The sequence below is a fragment of the Lonchura striata genome, chromosome 2 (genome assembly GCF_050655825.1).
Source record: "Lonchura striata isolate lonStrDom1 chromosome 2, ASM5065582v1, whole genome shotgun sequence".
NCBI classification, from domain to species: domain Eukaryota; kingdom Metazoa; phylum Chordata; class Aves; order Passeriformes; family Estrildidae; genus Lonchura; species Lonchura striata.
Genome location: NC_140704.1, coordinates 152,857,227 through 152,877,925, shown reverse-complemented (window position 1 = coordinate 152,877,925; position 20,699 = coordinate 152,857,227). Strand labels below are relative to the sequence as shown.

Here is a 20,699-nt window from a genome sequence, read left to right as displayed (position 1 = left end):
CCCCTTGGTTTGATCAAAGAATCACAGAACAGCTCAATTTGGAAGTGACCTATATGGATCATTGAGTCCAACTCCCTTCTCTACACAGTGCCTCCAAAAACTGGACCATAGGATGAAGACCACCATGGGCTCCTAGCAGGTCTGTCTGCTCCTCAGGTTTTTCAGGTTGGGAGACTAGGGAAAAAAAAAAAAAAAAACCAAAAAAAACCCAAACAAACAGCAGCAAAAAGGAGCTGAACAAACATTAGCTTTGAGGTTCCAAAGAAACAGGCAACATTTCCCTGCAGCCATAGGGCCAGAGAGGGATGGGGAGTGCTCAACCCAATCACTCACAGCCTCCCTTCTCCTGCCAGGGGCAGCTCCTGCTCCTTTTATCCCTTCTCTGGGAGACAGAGACTCACAGAGGCAACTACACCTGGCCAAGCTCTCAGCTGGCAGAAGGGAAAAGAGCGGCTCTGAGGAGCTCAGACGTGCCTTCCCACACCAAGGGGCCCACAGGAAGTACCTGAAACTACTGAAAACTGAACAGAACCTCACAGTGCTGTGACTGCAGGTCCATTCCCACAGCTGAAATCCTGGAGCAAAGCTGAGACGGTCAGTGAGCACCTAAAAACCAGCTAAGAAGACAAAACCAGGTCTAAAAAGTATGCTAGAAATGAAAATCAGTAAAGACAGCAACAGGTGGGCAGTAGGTTGGTACAGCTGGTTCATTTCTGCAGTTAGGGAAAGTTCATTAACAGCCCTTGTGTGTCTTTGAATTCAGTAAATAATTCCTGTCACTTACCCCAAGCAGCTTAACCAAGCCAGGGGAGGAAAGAAAAAACCTGAAAGTCACAGATATGAGGCTCAAAGGTGGACACATTACAGCAGAAGCTGTTTCAGAAAGGAGAACATGCACAGAGAAAATCCCAGGCAATTATTCATTACAGCACAGAGAGGAACAAGTCAGTGCTAAAATCATCATTCTTGAGTATCAACAGGAAAACAATGTACAGAGGTCAGAGTATCAATATAGTGTTTAATATTCTTAAATTGATATAAAAGCTAAAAAAAGTAAAATTTTTGTTACCATGCTATGATAAAAACTTTTATCAGCAGAAATATTATACAGAGTCATAAAATTTCTAGTCATAATATTTTCCAGTTGTTTATACTCTTCTATTTAGCCCATCACTGGTTTATATTTATTAAGCCCATTTTGTCCTTCTATTTACAGTCTTTTAGACACTGTGTTTCACTCTGCACTGATGCAGATAAAACTATTCTACACAGATGCATTGTTTTGCTTTGCAGATAAATGTCACCACTGGAAAAACCACTGTGGACCAAGCCCCAATCAGGGAATGCTGCTCTGGAGACTCCTCCAGGCTGCAGCCCCTGATGCTTGCTCCAGGGATTGAGAAGAGGTTTCAGAACTGTGCAGAACTTAAAATACCCAAAATAACAGCAGTTCCTCTGATTGCAGGAACAAGAACTGAAGGAAGGAGGAGCAGAGGTTAGTCTGCATGGAGACTCAGAGATACTTCCAAAAGCAAATATAATATATACAGGAATTAAATAAATTAATGCTTCAGTTAAAAAAAAAAAATCAGTTTCACAAACTGTTCCAAATGCCAAGTGCTGTGCATTGTTTTCAAAGAAAAAATACATTTAAAAACTTAAAATATTCATTGGAAATACCTTGTTTCAGCTGGAGGAGCTTTCAGTGCTGTAGGGAGAGCTGTCTGTGCCTTCATTATAAACAAAACAGCCCCAGAAATCTCATCAAGGGTAAGGGACACTGCCCACCTACAGCTCTGAGCTCAGAAAGATGATCACAGTGACAAGTCTGTGCACTTGTCTTTTTCCTTTCAGTGCCCTTTTCCACTTATTACAGTCTGTAAAGGCATCGTTAAATCCTTTTTTTTTAAGCAACATTGCACTGCTGAGAGAGAGCTCCCATGGAATTCCCAAGCTGGCTCTGGTCCCAATGTGACCTGCCCCACACAGGTAACCCCAACCCTCCACACCACCTCATGCCCAGTTGGGAAGACAGTGACCTGCCTTCTCCCATTTCTGTTCCTTTACCAAATGTGCAGGAGCAGGACAGGGTGTGAGGCAAGATTTGCTTTGATTTCCATTTTATACAACACAGGGACAGAAACCAAATAAATACACAATAATAACACTGGCAGGTGGTTGAAGTAGATGCAAAATGCTGAAGTAAACACAGTCCCAGGTCTTTGTCTTTCCCCAGAGGAGGCAGACACATTTGGAATAGTGTGATTATCCAGCCTTCCAAATGGCAATCTTCCCTTCTTCCTTCCCAGAGCCGCTGAGGACGTACCTGTCCTCTGCCGAGCACAGAGCCTTCACCGCATCGGCGTGGCCAACCAGCTCCTTCTCCACACTCTTCCTCTCAGCACTGACCACGTAGATCTTCCCTTTGCTCTTGCCCTGCAGCTTCCCACTGCTACCAACCCACAGCTGGGGAAACAAAATAAACCCACAGTCATTTTCACTATTTCACATTTCAGTCCAGGACACAGTCAAGGAGGTTTATGTGGCACATTGGTACAGTGAGGGTTCCCTCATGTTTGGCTGGAAAAGGGAAACACTGAAAATTTCCTCATCAGTATAAATAAGGGGCTTGGCCACCATGGCTCCTGGCCACCTCCAAATCTCAGCTGCTGTGGTATGAGCTGAGGGCTCCTGGTGGTTGTCTCTGCTCCCCTCTGGTTCCAGCTCAGGAAACCCTCTGTGCCCCACACTGGAATGTTCAGCTGCTGATCGTGCTGGCACTGGGGCTGCTCTCCCTCACCCCTGTGTAAGGCACAGCATGCCCACAAGTGCAGAGAAAATCCAGGGAAGAGCACCTAAAACTGCCAAGAAAAAGGAACAGCTGTGTCCTGGGGTCATATGAGCAAAGATCAGAAGATGGCTTGGGTTGAAGGGGACTTAAAAGATCTCATTTCAATCCCCTGCCATGGTCAGGGACAGCTTCCACATGACCAGGTTGCTCAGGGCTCCATCCAACCTGGCCTTGAACAGGATAGGGGCAGCCACAGCTTCTCTGGGCAATCTATGCCAGGGCCTCACCACTCCCAGCAGGGAAGATGGAAAAGCCAAGACTCCTTTGGTTGGAGAGAAGACAGCTAAGGAGCCTTTACAAAAGGTTTATGAACTAACAGAAGAGCAGATAAACTGAATGTAGAACCACTGAATCACTGTTCCACCCTGAAATTAAGGAAGTCAGGGACATATGGGAACTAGAAATAGTTCTGTTCCACTGAGAAGAAAGTACTTCTCTGTACAGACTGGCAGTGAAATTCATGAACCTGCTGCTCTCCAGAGAACTGTGGCATCAGCAAGTTCAAAATTAAATCACAGCCAGAGAGATTGGGTCAAATAATAGGTAATAAAAGACACAGGCCAAGGTACCATACAGAACACATTCTATTTCAGAGAGACACAGCATGTAGCTGAGTTTTCTCCAGTTTCTTAAAGAAAAACAATAGCTTGTTTTTAATTAAAGCCTGTGACTGACAGCCCTACCAATGTTGTTTTCAGCCTTTACCAGGCTCCAAGTTCACTCTCCATAACTCATTGCTGTATAGAGGGAACAGGAATCTGAGTGGTGGCACAGGGTCTGCTTGGAGCCTGTCACTAGTGGTGCCCCCCAAGGGTCAGTACTGGGCTCAGTATTTTTTAACTTATTCATAAATTATTTAAAGATGAGAAGGGAAAGGAACAAAGTTCTTCAGTAGAGCAAAAGAGAGCTTAATGCCTTTGGGGGGTTCCAAACAATCCTCTCACGCCCTTGAAACAGAGGTTAAATATATCAACCTCTGCCTTTGGGAAGAATATCCTAAAATGATTTTCCATTTTAGTACAAAAGTCTAACCAGAGGCTGAATACAGAAACAACCTCCCTATTCCATTAAAAAAAAATATTTTTGAGGAAGGAAGGAGGGAAAATCTGAGAAAAGGATTCCAAAAATTGCTTTCCTAATAGATACATATTAACTATTTATTTGCAAAGTAACCTTGAATGGGCCCTTGTGGTAGCACAACTACAATCATTTGCACAGCTCCTGATACTACATAAAAGTAGGTACACAGAGGCCAATAGTGACATGGACACAAGATGCCAAGCAGGAATCCATTGGCTCATTTGGTCTGTCCTGAATTAGGAATGTGGTAACTAATCAAGGAAAAGGTCATCTACAAAAACAGGCCAATAAATTGGTATTTGTTGTTTGTCTGGTAACCTTTTTTCAAGGATTAGTCTGAGAAGCCCTGAGATAAAATATCAAAGGACCTAAACTTTCTGTTTCTATAGTTCCCTGGAAATACCAGTGGCTAATAAATGTCACCAGACATTTAACTACTGATGAGGGTTTTTGCTTGCCATGCATTTTGGGGTACACCTGCAACAGCCATTTGTGTTAGGCAGTCTTTAGCTTCTCTGACTTCAAAGAGGAATCAACATTCCAAACCCTATGTACTTATGCACCCCCCCCCACTGAGGAAACAATGACAGCCCATGACAGCTGCAAACAAACAAAACTTCAGTAAAGAAATCCACAAGAGGCAAAAACAGCCCAGATGTCTCTCACCTGATTTTTAACTCTTATCATACAAGTAATCTCAGAGCAATCCTGAAGATGAATCTTTTGAGGTGTACTTGAAAGGTCTTTGGTACTCCAAATGTACAGGTCACTGCTCCCCGAGTAAGAGGCCCACACTTCATCTCTCTAAAGCACAGAAAGATACATTTAAGCATTGTTGACAGAATATGTATCAAAATAACCAGGGCTTGTAATGACACATGGCCCTGCCTCCTTTAAACTTCATCACCAAAGTGCAATACCTCTGGAAAGAGCTGGAAGCCAAGAAAAGAGGAACACACATCCTTCAGGTGGTGCTCGATTTTCATCTGCAGTTCAAACTCGTGGGTTGACACTACAAGAATGCAACTTCTGGTACCTTCAATATTAAAGATACAGAGATAGTAATGGAGGTGGAAGAAGTTTCCATCTCTAACAAAACAAGGATGAAAAATCAAAATAAAATTAAACATCCAACAACTATCTTGTTTCTTTCTGTGAAGATGATTTTTGTAATTATTAAAATTTGATGAAGGGACTTACAGCACCACAGTTGGTCATTATGAAGCTTCATAGAGGTGAGATTTTGGCAGGACAGCTGACAGATACGGTTCACTTTCAGAGTGCTGATGTTCCAAGCAATCACCATTCCATCTAAACTGCTGGAATACGCTTCGCTGTTGGCACAGATTAAAAAATTAAGAAGTATAGTATGCATTCATGCTCAGAAAAGAGTGCACATACAAAATGGACTTAGTTGCAAAAGAACCAACTTTACAGTAATCCAAATTAATGTTAATTTTTAAATTACCTTCAAAATTATCCTTTACAAACTCTGTATCAACTAGAAACACTGCAGGCTAACTCAGAGCTCAGTGAATGAGAACACATTACATCATGCATGAGGAGTACAACAAAACATTCCCTATAATTCCTCTGAACAATGTTGTCTGATGGATATTCTCTTGAGTTAGAACAAAAATATCTCAAACTGTTCTTATATCCTACTGCACCTGAGAAAACAAATTATACTATCCCATTTCTTTTTACCTTTAACATTTGTTTTAGAATGAGCAAACCTTTTTCAGAAGGTTTCAACAACACTTAACAACAAATTCTTCCTGAAACCCAGTTATACCTGCTGCACCAATGGCAGACCTACTGACCCTGGAGCTGCTTTTCCCATGGGAAGACAGCAAGTTAAGACCTTCAGCCAACACTCTTCCCAGTGCTACCAAAAGCTCAAAAGCATTTTGCCTGAACAGAACAATAAATGTATTATTTCTTTTATAAACAGGCAAGAAAAAATTCAGAAGCTTGCTGTAAACATGTAGTCAATGACACGCTCAAAGCAAAAGTGAAGTGGTCCTTAAACTGCATCTGTATCAATTGTTCACTGGATGCTGCCAGTTCCTGGCTGTTTCTCATCCTCATCCAAAAGAGGATTCCTTAATCCCCTTTGTTCCAAACTGCACAGTGCTCTTCATTTAAAAAGGAAATTCTTAGTTGATATTTACAATATGGGAGCTACAAAAATGAGCTAAATGAAGACTTTATTAGCAGGATAAACCCTCCCATTTAAAACAATAAATTCTTTCAACATCTAGGAAAATCAAATTTGATCTACCTGGGTGTTCCATTTCTTTTCTCCACAATGATGTCTGTAACATCAGAGCGATGATCATTCAGTTGCTTATTACAAGACATACTGTGGGTGTTGATGATATAAATAATGGAGTCCTGAGAACCAATCCACACTTGACTCTGTTCCACCATGACCATGCAAGTCTGGGGAGAAAAAGCTCAGGGTTAAATAAAGCCTAGGAGAGAAATCAGTTTTTAAAGTAATATGGAAAAGGCTGTATATTCAGATGCTGCAGTTTGCTGGTGATCACTGTAGGAGATTAAGACTTGGCTCTCCAATGTTCCATCCTTTGCTCTGCTCTATAAATGAGAGAACAGATCTCTTTTCAAAGTTTATCCTTCAGTAAACAGGATTAATAATTTATCTAAGGGACTGACTAAAGTGTACTTCCTGCCCCAAACAAAGTAAAAGTTACAGAAGGCACCAGAGGAACCACAGAAGTTAGTGTGGTCCTTTCCTCTGGATTGGAAGCCAACCAAACTGTCCATTATATCCACACTTCCTACTTCATTGAAAAGTAGTGTTTAAGAAAATACTGTCTCCTCTACTGTCTCTGGATTACTGTCTCCTCTACTGTCCTTCCCCTCCATCACACACTCCTCATTTATCTCCCTCCAGCCATCACTTGCAACTTTATTTATCTTCTTTTAGGTATCTGACTCTTCTGGAATTCCATCTTTTCTCCACCCAGCTCTTCGCCATCAGCTTTACCCCTCCCTTTCTGACTCTCTCTCACACTCATCCACAGCAATCTCCTTTATCTTTCACACAAGTGACATGTCCAATCCCTTTTCCTGTGTGTTCCCTCTACTGTGTGTTTTTCACCCAGGTTGCATGCCTGGTTCAGATTCCCTTTTCACTCTTTCAGGTGATCTTTGACAAACCACGCCCTTTCACCTGCTGGTTGAGACACTTTCTTTTAGAGCTCTAGCTCTCTTTCAATAGCATCTACCTGGTTTCCTTACACTTCTTCCAAATCTCCAGTTCTTCAGTATGGGTGAATTTTTATCTATTCCTAGGATTCCCCTTCTCTTTGGGTTAATTGTGTTTTATTCTTTCTCCTCAGCTGTTTCAACCCTGCTTTCCTGCCCCAAGAACCCATCAGGCTGTCCCAAATCAACCCATCACTTCTCACCACTATGACTTGTTTTATTATTAATCCATTTAGCCTCCTTTCTGCTTTTCTCAAAAATCTCCAATTTTCCAGGTTAACTGAAGCCCAAGCAACTCAACAACTTTTAAGGAATGATGTGATTTATGTGATTATGTGATTTTGGGTCAGACAGACTACAACAACAAAAGCATACCCAGCTGAAGCAGGAATTGTGATCTTGTGCCAGTCTTACCAGTTTAGAGCGGCCCATTTTGAAGCAGTGTTGCTGGATAGACCAGGTGGAGGCATCAAAGACCACAACCTTCCCCTCATTTAAAGCACACCAGAGTTTTGGATGAGCATTGTCCAGTCTTTCTGAAGGGTCAAGATGTCCTAGAAATAAAGCAGAGAAGAGGAGAGAAGTAAAAGAAAATATAACATTTTTGGAGACTTGTGGGAGAGTCATTATTAGGCAGAGCAGGTTTGTAATGAAATACATCTTCTGGAGTTTACATCAACTGTTATTGACTGACAGTTCTCACAATGCATTGTGCTTGTTATCATCTCTTTGCTGAATTCACCCAATGATTTAATCTTACACTCCAAAGATACTCAGAGCAGAGATAATCTCTTTCATTGATGACTAACAGCTGAGCTCACTGAGATTGCAGTAAGGCTTTTAAGCCCTATAAATACAACTAATAAATTCACTCACTCTTGTCTACTCCATCAAAGCCTCTCATACTGTGAAGAAAGAAAAGTACCACTGAATCCAACACTCTCCCCAACGTTCCTTGCACTGTGGCTCAAACTAACTCCCCTGCAGGACTTTACTGAAAAATAAAAACCTAACAATGAATATTGATCAATGGGGGAGCATTATCCATTCATCCACCTGGCTCAGTAAGTGAGCCAGAAATCTTAATGAGAAATCAGCCCATTAACACAGAATTGAAGTCTGTGATAAGGCACATGTGCAGAGAAAGGCAAATTAAGACAGTGAAAACTATGCCTTGGAGTATCTTAACATGCAACATTACTGCTCTTTTAAAATTATTTTTCTGGTTTAGTATTCAACACACAACCAATCCATGTCAGAATGAGAACGCATCAGGCAGGCATAATACCAGGAGTTATAAGATAATGTACTTTATAGGCTAATTAAAGCTGGGCTAACCTAAAGAGAGCAACACATCACCTTACCTGGAGTATAAAGCAAGACGTCTATTGCCTGTGGAAATGTCTCACCAGCTGAGGGATTGATCTTGTGCTTTAGTGTCTCTGAAGTTGTTTTGGGGACCATCATAGGCACTAAAATAGATTTTTAGAAGGTAACGAAGTGCACATTTAAGCCTGAAACAGAACTCCAATTTTTATGAGATAGCAATTCTACACCATTCATTCACATTTCTCACTTTTCTTTTCCTCTAGCTTTAGCTGAGAACCCAAACATCATTTGTATGAATTCTGGTAGCAGAGACATCCACCACCCAAGGAGTCTAAAAAACCAAGACAAAACCACAGCATCCAAGATGGAGACAGAAGCAAAAGCACGGAGACAGAAGCAAAAACCAAAACCAAACCAAACAAAGGGAAAAAAAAAAAAACAAACCTAAACTTTCTACTTACTATTAAATAAATTGCATGTGTGGAAGTGTAATCAGGCTAATGTCTTTTTGTATTTCTACAAGTAGCCAGTTTGAAAACATACACACTGGAAGAGCAGAAAGAGATGATGCAACACCAGCAGGCTTTGTAGCATTACCGTGACTGACCTTCATTTTTCATCCTGTCAAAGTAAGACAGTTTAGAGGCTGCATAGATGCTTTTGGAGGACTGCAAGGCACCAACCACAGCATCCATCAGGAGAACATTTGTCAGTGCTTGCTGGATATACTGAGGATCCTAAAGACAGAAGTCTTACTGTAATTCATCTATTGCTCATTACTTACTCTTACAAAACACCATGCTCAAAATCACAACACAAGCCATGCGTAGCACAAGCACCAGGCACTTGCTGCCCTGCAGCACAATTCCTGCCACTTGCTGGCAGACCCCACTCCCACATCCCATGTTCCAAGGCAGGCCTTGGAGCAGGGAGTCAGAAGCCAGTGTTATTACAGGAATACTTCAGATCGGACACAACCTTGATACAGGATATGCAAACAAAACCTTATGAAAAGACACAGCAGACAAAGGATGGATACCCATTTCCAAGCTGGATCTTTCTTCAAGGGAGAGAAGCACCATGAAGTTCTAAGATTAGTCCATGAATTATTTAGATCAGAGACAGCATATTCTTCATATTATTTGGTTACAAATTCCCATATTTATACCTTGTGATCATACGCCATTTTCTTTCCAGCCCACATTTCTTTCACTATCAGGTACCAGAGATCACACTCAGTTTTAAGGTTGGCTTCAAATACTTCTTTTTTAGTTAATGTTTTAATCCTCAGAGTAGGTATTCTCAAAAGAAGGAAAGCTACAGTTGTGCTCTTAACATCCTGAAAAGACACAGGAAACAGAAAACAAAGAGAATGTACCCAAATAACAGATGATTCAGCACTCAGCCCACAGGGCAGCTTTGTCTAATTACAGCTAATTATTTCAGTTGTCCATACACCCAGTTAAGCAGAGCTGGACTTATGAAAATAAGTTTAAACATCATCATAGAGCCTTGGCTCCCCAGTGGATATAAACTGACCCACCGATACATTAGTCACATGAGCACATTTAATGCTCATGTTATTAAACTGATCTACTCCATATCCTATGTGCTGCACCCTGCAGATTTCTCTGAGTATATAACCTCTTGATTTTCAGTCATGAAAGTTTTGGTCCAAACCCCCAGAATTTTACCTAACCACTCACACAGTAACTTCCACTGTTTCCTACTCTCTTTACTGAAACTCAAAGTTGAGAGCCAGCTCACTCTGGAGTAGGGGCCATAACCTATATCCACAGGCATGCCAGAGGACAGGAAGCTGATGCTCACCTCTATATCCCTGAAAGCAGCAATTGGGACATAGCCAGGACGGCCTCCTTCAGTCAGCAGAAACAAGCGCTTCTGGGTCAGAGCTATTTTCCCTACACCATAGTTGGTTTTAACTGAGCAGGATAACTTGTAGACACATTCATTTTTATCTAGATGCTCAATTACTGCTGGTGGCAGATTCACCTCTTGAGCTTCTGCTTCAGTTTCTTTCCAGTAGTTGTAGAAATCCCTGAATGTTTCAGGATCAATTTGTTTCTGCTGTCCTAAAAAATTTTTAAAACCCCTTTCATGTGAGAAACTATTAGAGATTTGTACAGGAACATGAGTTTAGAAAGACAGTAACTGTCAAATTGTGCCTCTTTATTGTGCATATAAGTATAGACATTTATGGCACATGTCCCCATCCCAAGGTTATCTCAGACACTATCCTGAGATACCTCCCACAAAGGTACAACCACCCTTCACTGAGTAAAATGTGTAACTAAAGTCACTCCAGCTCCACTTAAACATACCATAATAGTAAAAAAAGTGAGTTAAGAATGGGAAGAAATTAGAGAAGACTCCATATAAATTCTGTAATCAGTCAATAGGTTAAACCTGTCTTCTCCCCCATAGGATCATCTGCTGGGTAAGAATCATACTCTAGGCACACTGAGTCATTATTTCAAGCTGGCTCTTACTGGGAATTAGAGCTTGATAAGGATTTGAATTAATATATTGCTTTAAATGTATTTTTGCAGTCAAATATTACAACCAGCAATTCTCATACTTTAACCTCTGATAATTCTAATAGAGTGAGAATCACTAATTGTGATTCTTCTTTAAGCTGTTAATGTGAGTCCTGCAAGAGTGCTGGCAGTGGGTAAAGGACACCCAGGAGGGGTCTCTCTGTTTGGCAGGGGACCCTGGACAAGTCAGTGGAACCCTCCTCCATGCAGCAGCTGCTCAGCGAAGGGTTTCCACAACAGAACACTTACAGACTGGCCAGACACTCAGCTCTCCCAGGGCACTGACAGACCAACCAACACTAAGAGTTTGAGTAAATCTCCCTTTTCCATGTGACAAAGCTAAATAAGAATCAAAAAAAACCCAACAACCTTATACTCACCTACTGTCAGAGCATCAAATAACCGGTGGATGGTGTCTATGTCTCTGACAATCCCAGACTCCTGAATTCTCTTTACAAAATCATCCAGCTGCATGTGTGTTTTTGGCAATTCAAAATGTTTTACGTGGTCATCGATTTTCAGAACTTCCCTTTGTTTTTCCATCACTCGACTTATCAGCCTCTTGAGCTCAGGTTTGCGGTCTGCCTGCAAGCGCTCTGAGCGAGGCAGGGTCTCCACTATTTTTCTTACAAGATCAGTAGGAAAAATTCTTAAGTCTGTTTTTTCTAGGTTCTGAAAGTCAGAAAGTGCATTTAGTAGTTTCCCTTGCATCAAGCTAACAAGGCCACGGAGGTAGAAGTACCTTGCCAGCAACACGGAGTTCTCTGGGGGTAAGGTACTGATAGCTTTGCTGAGGTGGTTGAAGAAATCTGTGTAGTAGGAGTGAACACACTGGAACATCAGAGGAAAGTGAATTTCAGGGATTTTGAACGTGGTGATGGATTTGGAGGGTGTTCTTATAGCTAGAAACAAACACCAAGAGAGTACATTGATCAGGGAAAGGAGTAGAAGTGTAAGTATCTTCACAGTCAGTAATACTACAAACAACAAACAGAATCTCCATCACAGCAACAAGCAATTACAAGAAACAAGAAGAATTACAGCTGTGCTAGGGACACAGATTTCTGGATCTATTGTCCCTATGGTGAGAATATTCCCTAATCAGTTTTGGAAAAGTTAAAGAAAAAAGGGGGAAAAAAAGCCCTTATGGAGTTCTTTCTAAACCGTGATAAGCTTAAGCCCGTGTTTAAATTAAAGGTAGTAGAGAACTGGGCATAAGGTGGGTGAGGACTCAGAAATCAATTATCCAGTATCAATCCCACTGGGACCACTCACTCTTTTGTAGTCCAGCAAAACTTCCAGCAGGCTACAGACTGACTTCACAAGCCAGGGGAAGCACAGAAAAGCCCCAGCTCAAAGTGACTCAGCCCATCATTTCTTCTCAGCAGCTGACAGTGTTTCTGTGACAATTACTCAGTGATGTCACCCCAAAAGGCAACAGAAGAGTCTTTGTCCATTACAATCATCCCTTACCAACACCTCTTTCCACTTTTCGAAGTGAGGAGTTCCTTGTGGGGCCCTGGGGCAGTTGGATGTCCTGCAGGTTGGGCATGCTGATCACCATGCGCCGGCTGGCCTTGCGTGCGGCGCTCATTCGCTTGGAAGCCATTTTCTCTATTGTCAGCCTTCTGGGGGTGGGAAACATCAAATCTAACCTGAGGAAAATAAAACCAACACATTACTAGTTTCAGAACTCACACATACACACTGAATTGCTGCCTGGTTTTTTTTTTTTCTTTTTTGCATTAAATCTACAATTTCAACGGCCATCTGTTCATGTAAATCTTTTACAATAATCATAATTAAATGAGAGTTAGCAAATAATCATAATCTTATTTATAGATGATCTGATCGCATACCAAGAGAGTCAAAAGGACTTTTATCACTGATACAAACAGAAGATTCAAAACCAGAATCAGAAATGAGAGAACACTACCTGTCCTCTTCAGACTGAGTACTCAAGTCAAGCCGAGCAAAAGCATCCATCTTTCTGTTCAGACGAGCTTTAAGGAAAGAGTGAAACATGTAGGTCTCTAAAACCTGTGAGACATAAAGGAGTTAACTGTGGATCATTTATAAGTTTACATTTTTATTAGCATGTCTTGCTCATTTTTATTACCTTTATACATGCACAACTGAAACCTTCCAATTTAGCAATTACAAAAATAAAAAAGATTGAAAGCTTCAAGAGAAAACTAATTAAGTTTCCATTCACTTCTGTACTTTGATGATATTTGCTTAGTGGCAAACAGTAATCTCAAAAAGCCCTCCAAGAGGTGAAACCAAACAAAAATGAGAAATACTGAGCAAAACAAAGCTACAAGTTTAGTATTATCTTTTCTACTTAAACCAAGTACTTAAACCAAACAACAATATTGTCTGTGGTTTGGAATAAGAATTTGGAGCGTTAACATTCGGTCATCATACTCATATTGAAAAGACAATCATCTTTTCTTCTGGTAACCCCCAAAACTGGGGGCTACCCTGCTCACATAATTATTGTGGTGTCATCCAGAAATAACTTCCTAAAAAGGTCAAATTGCTAATTTTAGGATAGAGGACACAACAAAAAATGCCAAGTGTGAATTTAAAAGAGGGAAAGCCACCACCTCTCATCACTGCACAGTTAAACAAGATCAAATATGGGATTTGAGGCAATACAACATGTCTGTTATATAAATGTTCAAACGCCTCTTACTAATCCACTTGCAATGTACAATATAAAACAGCATCTCCAAAAGCATTAGGATTCCCAGGTTCCAATATTTCTCCAGTAGGTGGCATATTTTGCTAGCAATTGTATGTCCAGGACATTCCAAATCTTAGTCCTTTCTAGTGGATTTTTTTGAGTTTTCTTAATTCCAGACACCACTAGTAACTACTCCATAGTGTGCTATTTTCTAAGATTCACTTGAAAGCAAACCTACCACTTCACTATTTGGTATTTAAGGGAGTCAGTTGCTTCTTAAATATGTACATCCAAGTTTTAAACTAATATTAAATTTCAATTAATAAAATTGCCACTATTTCATTTATAGCATTAGAAATTACTGCTGAAAATATTTTAATTATTTCTATTAATCTGAAATCCTGGTCAAAAGAGTTCCAGTCAATTTCTTTCCTGAGGATATATTAAGATTTTCCTTTCAGTCTGTTTTTAAGAATGTTTGCACACTGCAACAACTTTCCATTGGAAGCTTTATCCAACAAACACTGTTTATGCTGTAGAATTCATTGCTTTGTTACCTTTAAATTTCCAGATATTGGCATTAATCCTAAAATAGAGATTTATTAATAGCAGATAAGCACAGCACTGAATTTACCTTTTTGTAGAATGGCTGGTCTCCAATTGCCCTTGTTTTCAGAAATTCTTCACTGTTAAACACTCTGTGTTCATAATTTAGATGGTCTTTTACCTCCCTGGAGACATAAATAAAGAAATAGATAAATCTGCTTGGAGATTTGTAAGCAAGTTGTACTTTTGCAAGAGCAGCAGCCCATTGGTATTACTAGGAATATTCTGCAGCATCAGAAGACAAAATAAAAATGTGCTGCAGTATTACAGTATTAGAAGGCAAACTCAGTTTTAATGAACAAGTCTGTGTTACTGAATCATGGAAAAAAGAATTCAAATTCTTACAAGTAAGGTAGCCAAACTCACATATACTCTGTAAGATTTAGTAAACCATGAAGGAGAATCTGTGTAAATCATGACTTAGGCTCCAATCCTGGAATTCCATTTACATACACAGGTCCTGAATCACACACAACCCATTGAAGCACAAAAGACAGCTGCACCTATCCTGGGCAATTTGAAAGATGTGACCTGACCTCACACTATCCCATCACATTGCATCTGTAAGAGGCACATGAAAAACAGGGCTCTTACTACATCTTGTTAATAGTTTATCCAACCATATGGGGTCAGGAAAAGGTATGGTCAATAAAAGTACATAGTTCTATGTAATTCTATATAATTTAGCACTGTCTGCTTTAAACATGGAACCTTCACACACACAAAATCACTACAATGCTTTGCTGAAGACAGAACAACTGGCAGCACAACAACGGAGAGTTACTTTCCTTTACTCCTGGCAGAGTTAGGAGGTAGAAGAAACAAGGCTGAAAAAAAGAACAAAGAAAAAGTTTGAAGGAAAGGAGAAAGAAAGCAAAAGAATCAACCCCTTTGTGATACACATTATCTCTTAGACAGCAAAGCATCTGTTCATTTTCTGCAGCCAAATGTTTAATGCATCAAAGAGTTCAAGCTGTTATAAGCAAAAATGCATTTCTCCTCATCTTTGTCTGGAATTATTGTTGCCAAACACTGAAATCCACAAAATCCCACCGTGGAAATAAATGCATTTCAGATTCCATAATCAACTATCTGTAAAGGCTGTTGTATTCCCCACACCCAGCAGCTAGTGCCCTTCTTGGAGGATCCAGACACCTGCAGGAGCACTCCTTAAACTGATCCAATAACAAGCATCTGGACTCCCTGCAGGAGCACTCCTTAAACTGATCCAATAACAAGCATCTGGACTCTGTAAATTAACCCAGCTCCTTCTGACTGAAAGTGTCAAGGAGAATTCCTGTGAGCAATCCAGTAGCTGATCCAAAGGGAAGAAGCACCTCCAGCAAGAGGCCACATCATTGTTAAAATGCCAAACACAGCCAATACCCCACATTCCTTATCATAGAATTATGGAATACCCTGAGTGGGAAGGGATCTACAAGGATCCAGCTCCTGGCCAATTGTCCCTTCTTGTGCCAACACTTTGCCCTTAAGCTTAAACAGCTCCTCTCCCTCCCTCATTCTCAGGTGGTGCTGATACTCTTCAGGCATCTCATCCATTCTCAGTCCAAACACACCCAGGTGTGCTGAACTCTTGTTCCTGCTTTCAGCTCTTCTACCCTGTCCTGGTCTGAATTTATGTGCCTCTAACAAGAGGGACCAAGACTTGACTGATATCCCTGCTGGGCCCTAAGCTTTTCCAAGGACTACACTTCTCTTCCTGAAATCTTCCTACAAAAGACAAGCTCAAAACCAGAAGAGTTTTATGTAAGATATTCTAGCAATGTATATAAACATCAAAACATCAATTTGACTCATATTCCATCAGGCTACAGGACCTCCTCATATTCCCTAACAAAACCTTAGCCCTACAAAATATCTATAAAGAAAAAATGAGAATATTTTCACCGATGCTTAAAATGTCTTAACCAGTACCACATGCTGTTCTAATAGAAAATACTACACCCACTTACCTGAAGATATTAACAATTAACTGCAACATGGTTTGCTGCACCTCCATGTTCAGTTTCTGCTGCCAAGCCCTCCTGCGGGTTTGGAGCTCACCAAGGTCTGTGCTGGCTCGGAGATGGCAGAGCTCCAGATCAAAGTGCAGCTGCAGACCCTCCACTCTATACACAGAAGAAAACTATTAACTTACATCCTAACACAAACAATTTTTTTATACCTTTAAAAAAAAAAAGCAATTTAGGCCCATGCATCTGACAGCTAGAAAAGTGCCAGATTGATTTACAAGTGCTGACAAGCTAACAAGATTCCAGGGAGCCCCACTCAATTAAATCAGAGTGCACTCAGTCTTCTTTGTAAAGTTCAGAGTATAATCTGCATCAATAATAACAAAGAAACAACCATTCCAGCTGTTGCAAAATAATTTGGCGATTATGACTGCTTCAAGCCACTTCTATACTAATGAATTGAAATTTTCAATTTGCCCTTTTTTAAAATACAGTAGGGTTTATATTAATGAAATAATATTAAAATAATAAATAATACAAAATAAAAAACTTGGAGCATCAAGTATGGTTTAGACACATCGCAAGATCTTGTCACCTTTTTATGAAAGTTTCTGCTGCTTGTGCTGGAACATCTGGAATATCAAGTTCCTCTTCAACCATTTTTGAATATGAAATATCTCCATTATCTATATTAATTAGAATTAAATCTTCACCTTCCTTTAAACAAAAGAAAATAGAATGACTGTACATTTATTGTAAAAATATTTACTTCTTATTTACATACTTCTCAGATAATTAATTTCATCAAGGAGGTAAACCAGAAAAGGACTGAAATTTTTTCCACATGTAGAAAATTGTACAGATAACTAAACAATTACATTCAAGAAAAATAAAATCAATTGCCTTAATAGGTGCTAATCCCAGTACATAAATACTTAGTAATCTAATATGCCTCAATATGGAAGGGGACAAATGCACTACAAGTAAAAATCAAGAGTGGCTATGGTTTAAAACATACCATGCTCACTTCATCAAAATGATCAGTATGACATCCCATGAGGAAAGATGTTGGAGCCATCACAAAATCCAGCATTTGCCGCGACAGAATGGGCACAAAAGTGTGCTGCCACTGAAGGGGATGAAGGTACAACATAAAGCATTCAGCAATGAGTGTCAGCAGAGCCCAGTCAGAAGAGAAGAAAACGATTCTCTGCTCAGTCAAAATACAGGTCATAATCTGGAAAACAAACCCAGAATGTTAAATATTTGCAAAGAGGTATCTAGAACACACTAGAAATGCAAATGTTTCATCTGTTTGCAAGAGTCAACCTCAAAATTCTTATTCTTAGTAGCTACCTTACAGATTTATAAAATGAAATAATGCCCATTTCAAGATGCATCAGCTGCACCATTTAGGATTTGAGATACTTTTATTCATAACATCCATGTGTAAGCAAAACCCAAAAACAATAAGGCAGAACTGCCAACTCTCATGGATTGAGGTTTCTCAGAGAAAGTGGCTCAGATTATATTGATGACCTTAAGCAACCTAACTTAACTTCACAGGTGGCCTTTGATCAGAGAATTGGATCAGGAAACCTACAAAGGACGCTCCAGCTAATATTATTGTAAGGTTCTGTGGAGCACTGGGAAAAAATTCTTTGCAAATAGCTTTTTGTATTTCCACACCATTCACACCTTTTTTGTATGAGAGTGCCAATTGTCATCAATCCTTCCACCAGGTCCCTTTCTTAAACATTAAAAAAATTATTATAAATCTTGTAGAAATGCATGTAGTGAAAATTCAAAATAAAATCTGTCAATTGGCTTGGGTAGTTATATTTTAAAATAGATTCTTAAGAAATTTAACACCTATTTCTAGACCACAGGCAAAGAAATGTAATCCAAATCTAATCTGTAACCTTAATCTAATCAGGTCTATCAATAACAAGATATCTTAAGAAGTATAGTTTATTTTTCCATAGCTCTAATATTCAGAACTAAGACTACTCTGAATTCCTGGGTTTATAAACTTTTTTGAGTAAATAAACATCTTGATTTTTTCCTAAACTACAAATTACCAATACTGCCAATCTCTAAACATTTAAAAGTATGAGTTAGTTTTACCTGCAGCACCTGCTCTGGCTTAAAACACAGCAATGGAAGATGGAGATCCAAGTCAATAATTGGACTGTCCGGATCCTCTCGTGAAGGAATTATTATTTGAAGTGGTTTCATATGAAATACCTGTAACAACAGATGTTTCTGTTTACTCCTTAATGAGAATGTTCCCACAGCACATTTAATTCAGGATTTCAGTTCCAACTACAAAATACTAATTTGAATTGAGAGCAAGAAGACAGGTATTTGCATTCTGTAGAAAAGTAAAATAAGAGAGGGAAATATTAAAAGACGTAAGGAGTAGTTTGAAAGATTAATATGAACTTGTCTCCTCTCATTCTCATAGAGAGTTTGGCTAGTAATTTTTTAAAAAAAAATATCTTTTAACATAATTAAACTTACTTTATTATAAACAAAATAATTGAATTCATATTTGTAGATACAACTGGGAAATCAGAACTATTGATAAAATTCATACAGGAAACAGAAAAAACATGAACAAAATAAGTGAGCATAGATTGTCATGCTAAGAAAATAAAATAAGCCAAAAGGAATGAGGTCTCTCAGTGTTTCAGATACTTCAGCTCAAATCTCTGGGGCTCAGGTCCTGCACATGCTGCACATTTCAGCACTCACAGCTGGTTTAGCCAATCACTCAGATATTTTCCAGCTATGCTGTTTTTCCTCCCCTCCTAACCTCTCATCCCAGGGTCAAGGAAAGCAGCCAAGGAGAAGCCCTTGGCTGAAGTTCTGCTTCCCTAGAAGTCACTGCAGTAGAAAACAGAGTGTGTGCTGAAATCACTGACCCAGCTGACATCTGGCTGGATTTGGGAAGGGTCAGAAAGAAACAAATACACAGCACTGAATACAAATGTTGATGTGAGTTTCCCCTCTCAGCTTGGTTTTATCCAGGCAGCAGCCAACTCCACATTTCATCCACTGCACACTGTTCTGCTGCTCCCAGACCTGCCCAGGCATCATGTCTGACCACAAATAGTTGGCATAAGCCAAAGCCTTCCCGGAGAAGTTTTGAAAAATAAAGAACATGACTGGTATGCCAGCACTCCAGCCTGAACCCTGGTCACACTGTTATTTTCTCTACTAATAATGCATGGCCTGATTTTTAAAGCACAGGTATTGACAACAGTTTCACATGACCAAGTAATCTCTAACCTGACACTCATGAATGTCACCCAGTTTATTGAAAACAGCATCTTAGTATCTTAGAAGACATAATGTTAAAAATCATTATGAAATTAAGGAGGAATAATTACCAAGTGGAGTGATCCTGGTGGCGGGCTGGGGATTAAAAACAGCTTTGCTGCAAATTCTTTTATGTACTCCTCGACATCTAAATCCCTCAAAGGTCGTAGCTGCTCTAGTAAGCTGTAATTAAATGATAGGAAATGACTTATCAATAGTAACATGCAAACACAAAAAGCCTTTCTGCTGATAATCTAGAAAAAATTATTAGGAGTAATGAAGCTATTCTTTCAGCTAATTAATTTCTAATGTATTAGATACTTGAGCAGCTTCATTAAATTTTAATGATGCAGAGTTTTTTTGTACTGCCATGCATGAAATACTGTTGCATTATGTCCATCAGAGGACATAGCACAGTGGTTTGATGGCCAAAGGAAACCACATGTGAGGTGAGATAGTGAGGTGTAGCTACAGCAAGTGTCTTCTAGAGACTGCTTGAGGAACCAACATCCACAGCTGCAACACTCGGTGCTCCTCCCATCCCAAGCCTCAGACACCAGCTCTGAGATGAAAAACAGCACCAGAGGAAAAAGAGAGGTTGTAGACCCGAGTTTGACTGCAGAGGAATGTGAAGCAAAACCCGTATTTAGCATAAGGCTTAGGCCTCTATGGACACTGCTCTTTGCTGTCATTCCTGCCCACACAAAGAATAAGAACATTTATGCAAACCTGCTAAATGTTTCTGTTTTATACGCTATTACCCTAACAAAGGTCATATGGTTTATATTATACACCAAATAAATTCTGGAACATTTAAACATACACGCAATCAAGGCTGAAAACTATTAACTCCCACAGCATTTCTGAAATGTAACAATTACCAAGTTAGATATTTGTGGTCACAAAGGCTGTTTTGTTCAATAGAAGATTCACTTGTAAGCTTATAGCAAAAACCCCAAATATTTACAAACTCAGAAATCTAGGCCTGCAAATCTATATATAGAGAAACTAGGAACAGAGTATGGTTGTCTTCTCCCTGAAGGTTTTACTTCAGT

At 39.7% G+C, this 20,699-nt stretch overlaps 1 protein-coding gene across 5 annotated transcripts in view; it reads right to left on the bottom strand.

Moving 5' to 3' along the window:
- Positions 1-998: 998 nt before the first annotated feature.
- DENND3 (DENN domain containing 3) overlaps positions 999-20,699 on the bottom strand; it is a 31,605-nt gene continuing 11,904 nt past the window's right edge. For 3 of the 5 annotated variants that reach the window (XM_021550384.4, XM_085572610.1, XM_085572607.1), the window contains 19 exons: positions 19,716-19,827; positions 18,448-18,567; positions 17,339-17,557; positions 16,916-17,037; positions 16,321-16,476; positions 14,376-14,472; positions 12,989-13,092; positions 12,526-12,707; positions 11,433-11,954; positions 10,325-10,587; positions 9,663-9,833; positions 9,102-9,231; positions 8,530-8,637; positions 7,580-7,719; positions 6,216-6,376; positions 5,132-5,265; positions 4,852-4,967; positions 4,598-4,735; positions 999-2,466 (listed from right to left, as the gene is read on the bottom strand). In XM_021550384.4, coding sequence (XP_021406059.3) covers positions 2,266-2,466; positions 4,598-4,735; positions 4,852-4,967; positions 5,132-5,265; positions 6,216-6,376; positions 7,580-7,719; positions 8,530-8,637; positions 9,102-9,231; positions 9,663-9,833; positions 10,325-10,587; positions 11,433-11,954; positions 12,526-12,707; positions 12,989-13,092; positions 14,376-14,472; positions 16,321-16,476; positions 16,916-17,037; positions 17,339-17,557; positions 18,448-18,567; positions 19,716-19,827 — 3,196 coding nt within the window. In that variant the 3' untranslated portion in view covers positions 999-2,265. Of the gene's footprint in view, positions 2,467-4,597; positions 4,736-4,851; positions 5,021-5,131; positions 5,266-6,215; positions 6,377-7,579; positions 7,720-8,529; positions 8,638-9,101; positions 9,232-9,662; positions 9,834-10,324; positions 10,588-11,432; positions 11,955-12,525; positions 12,708-12,988; positions 13,093-14,375; positions 14,473-16,320; positions 16,477-16,915; positions 17,038-17,338; positions 17,558-18,447; positions 18,568-19,715; positions 19,828-20,699 lie in introns of those variants that run through there. The other 2 variants (XM_085572611.1, XM_085572608.1) reach the window with 2 other exon arrangements.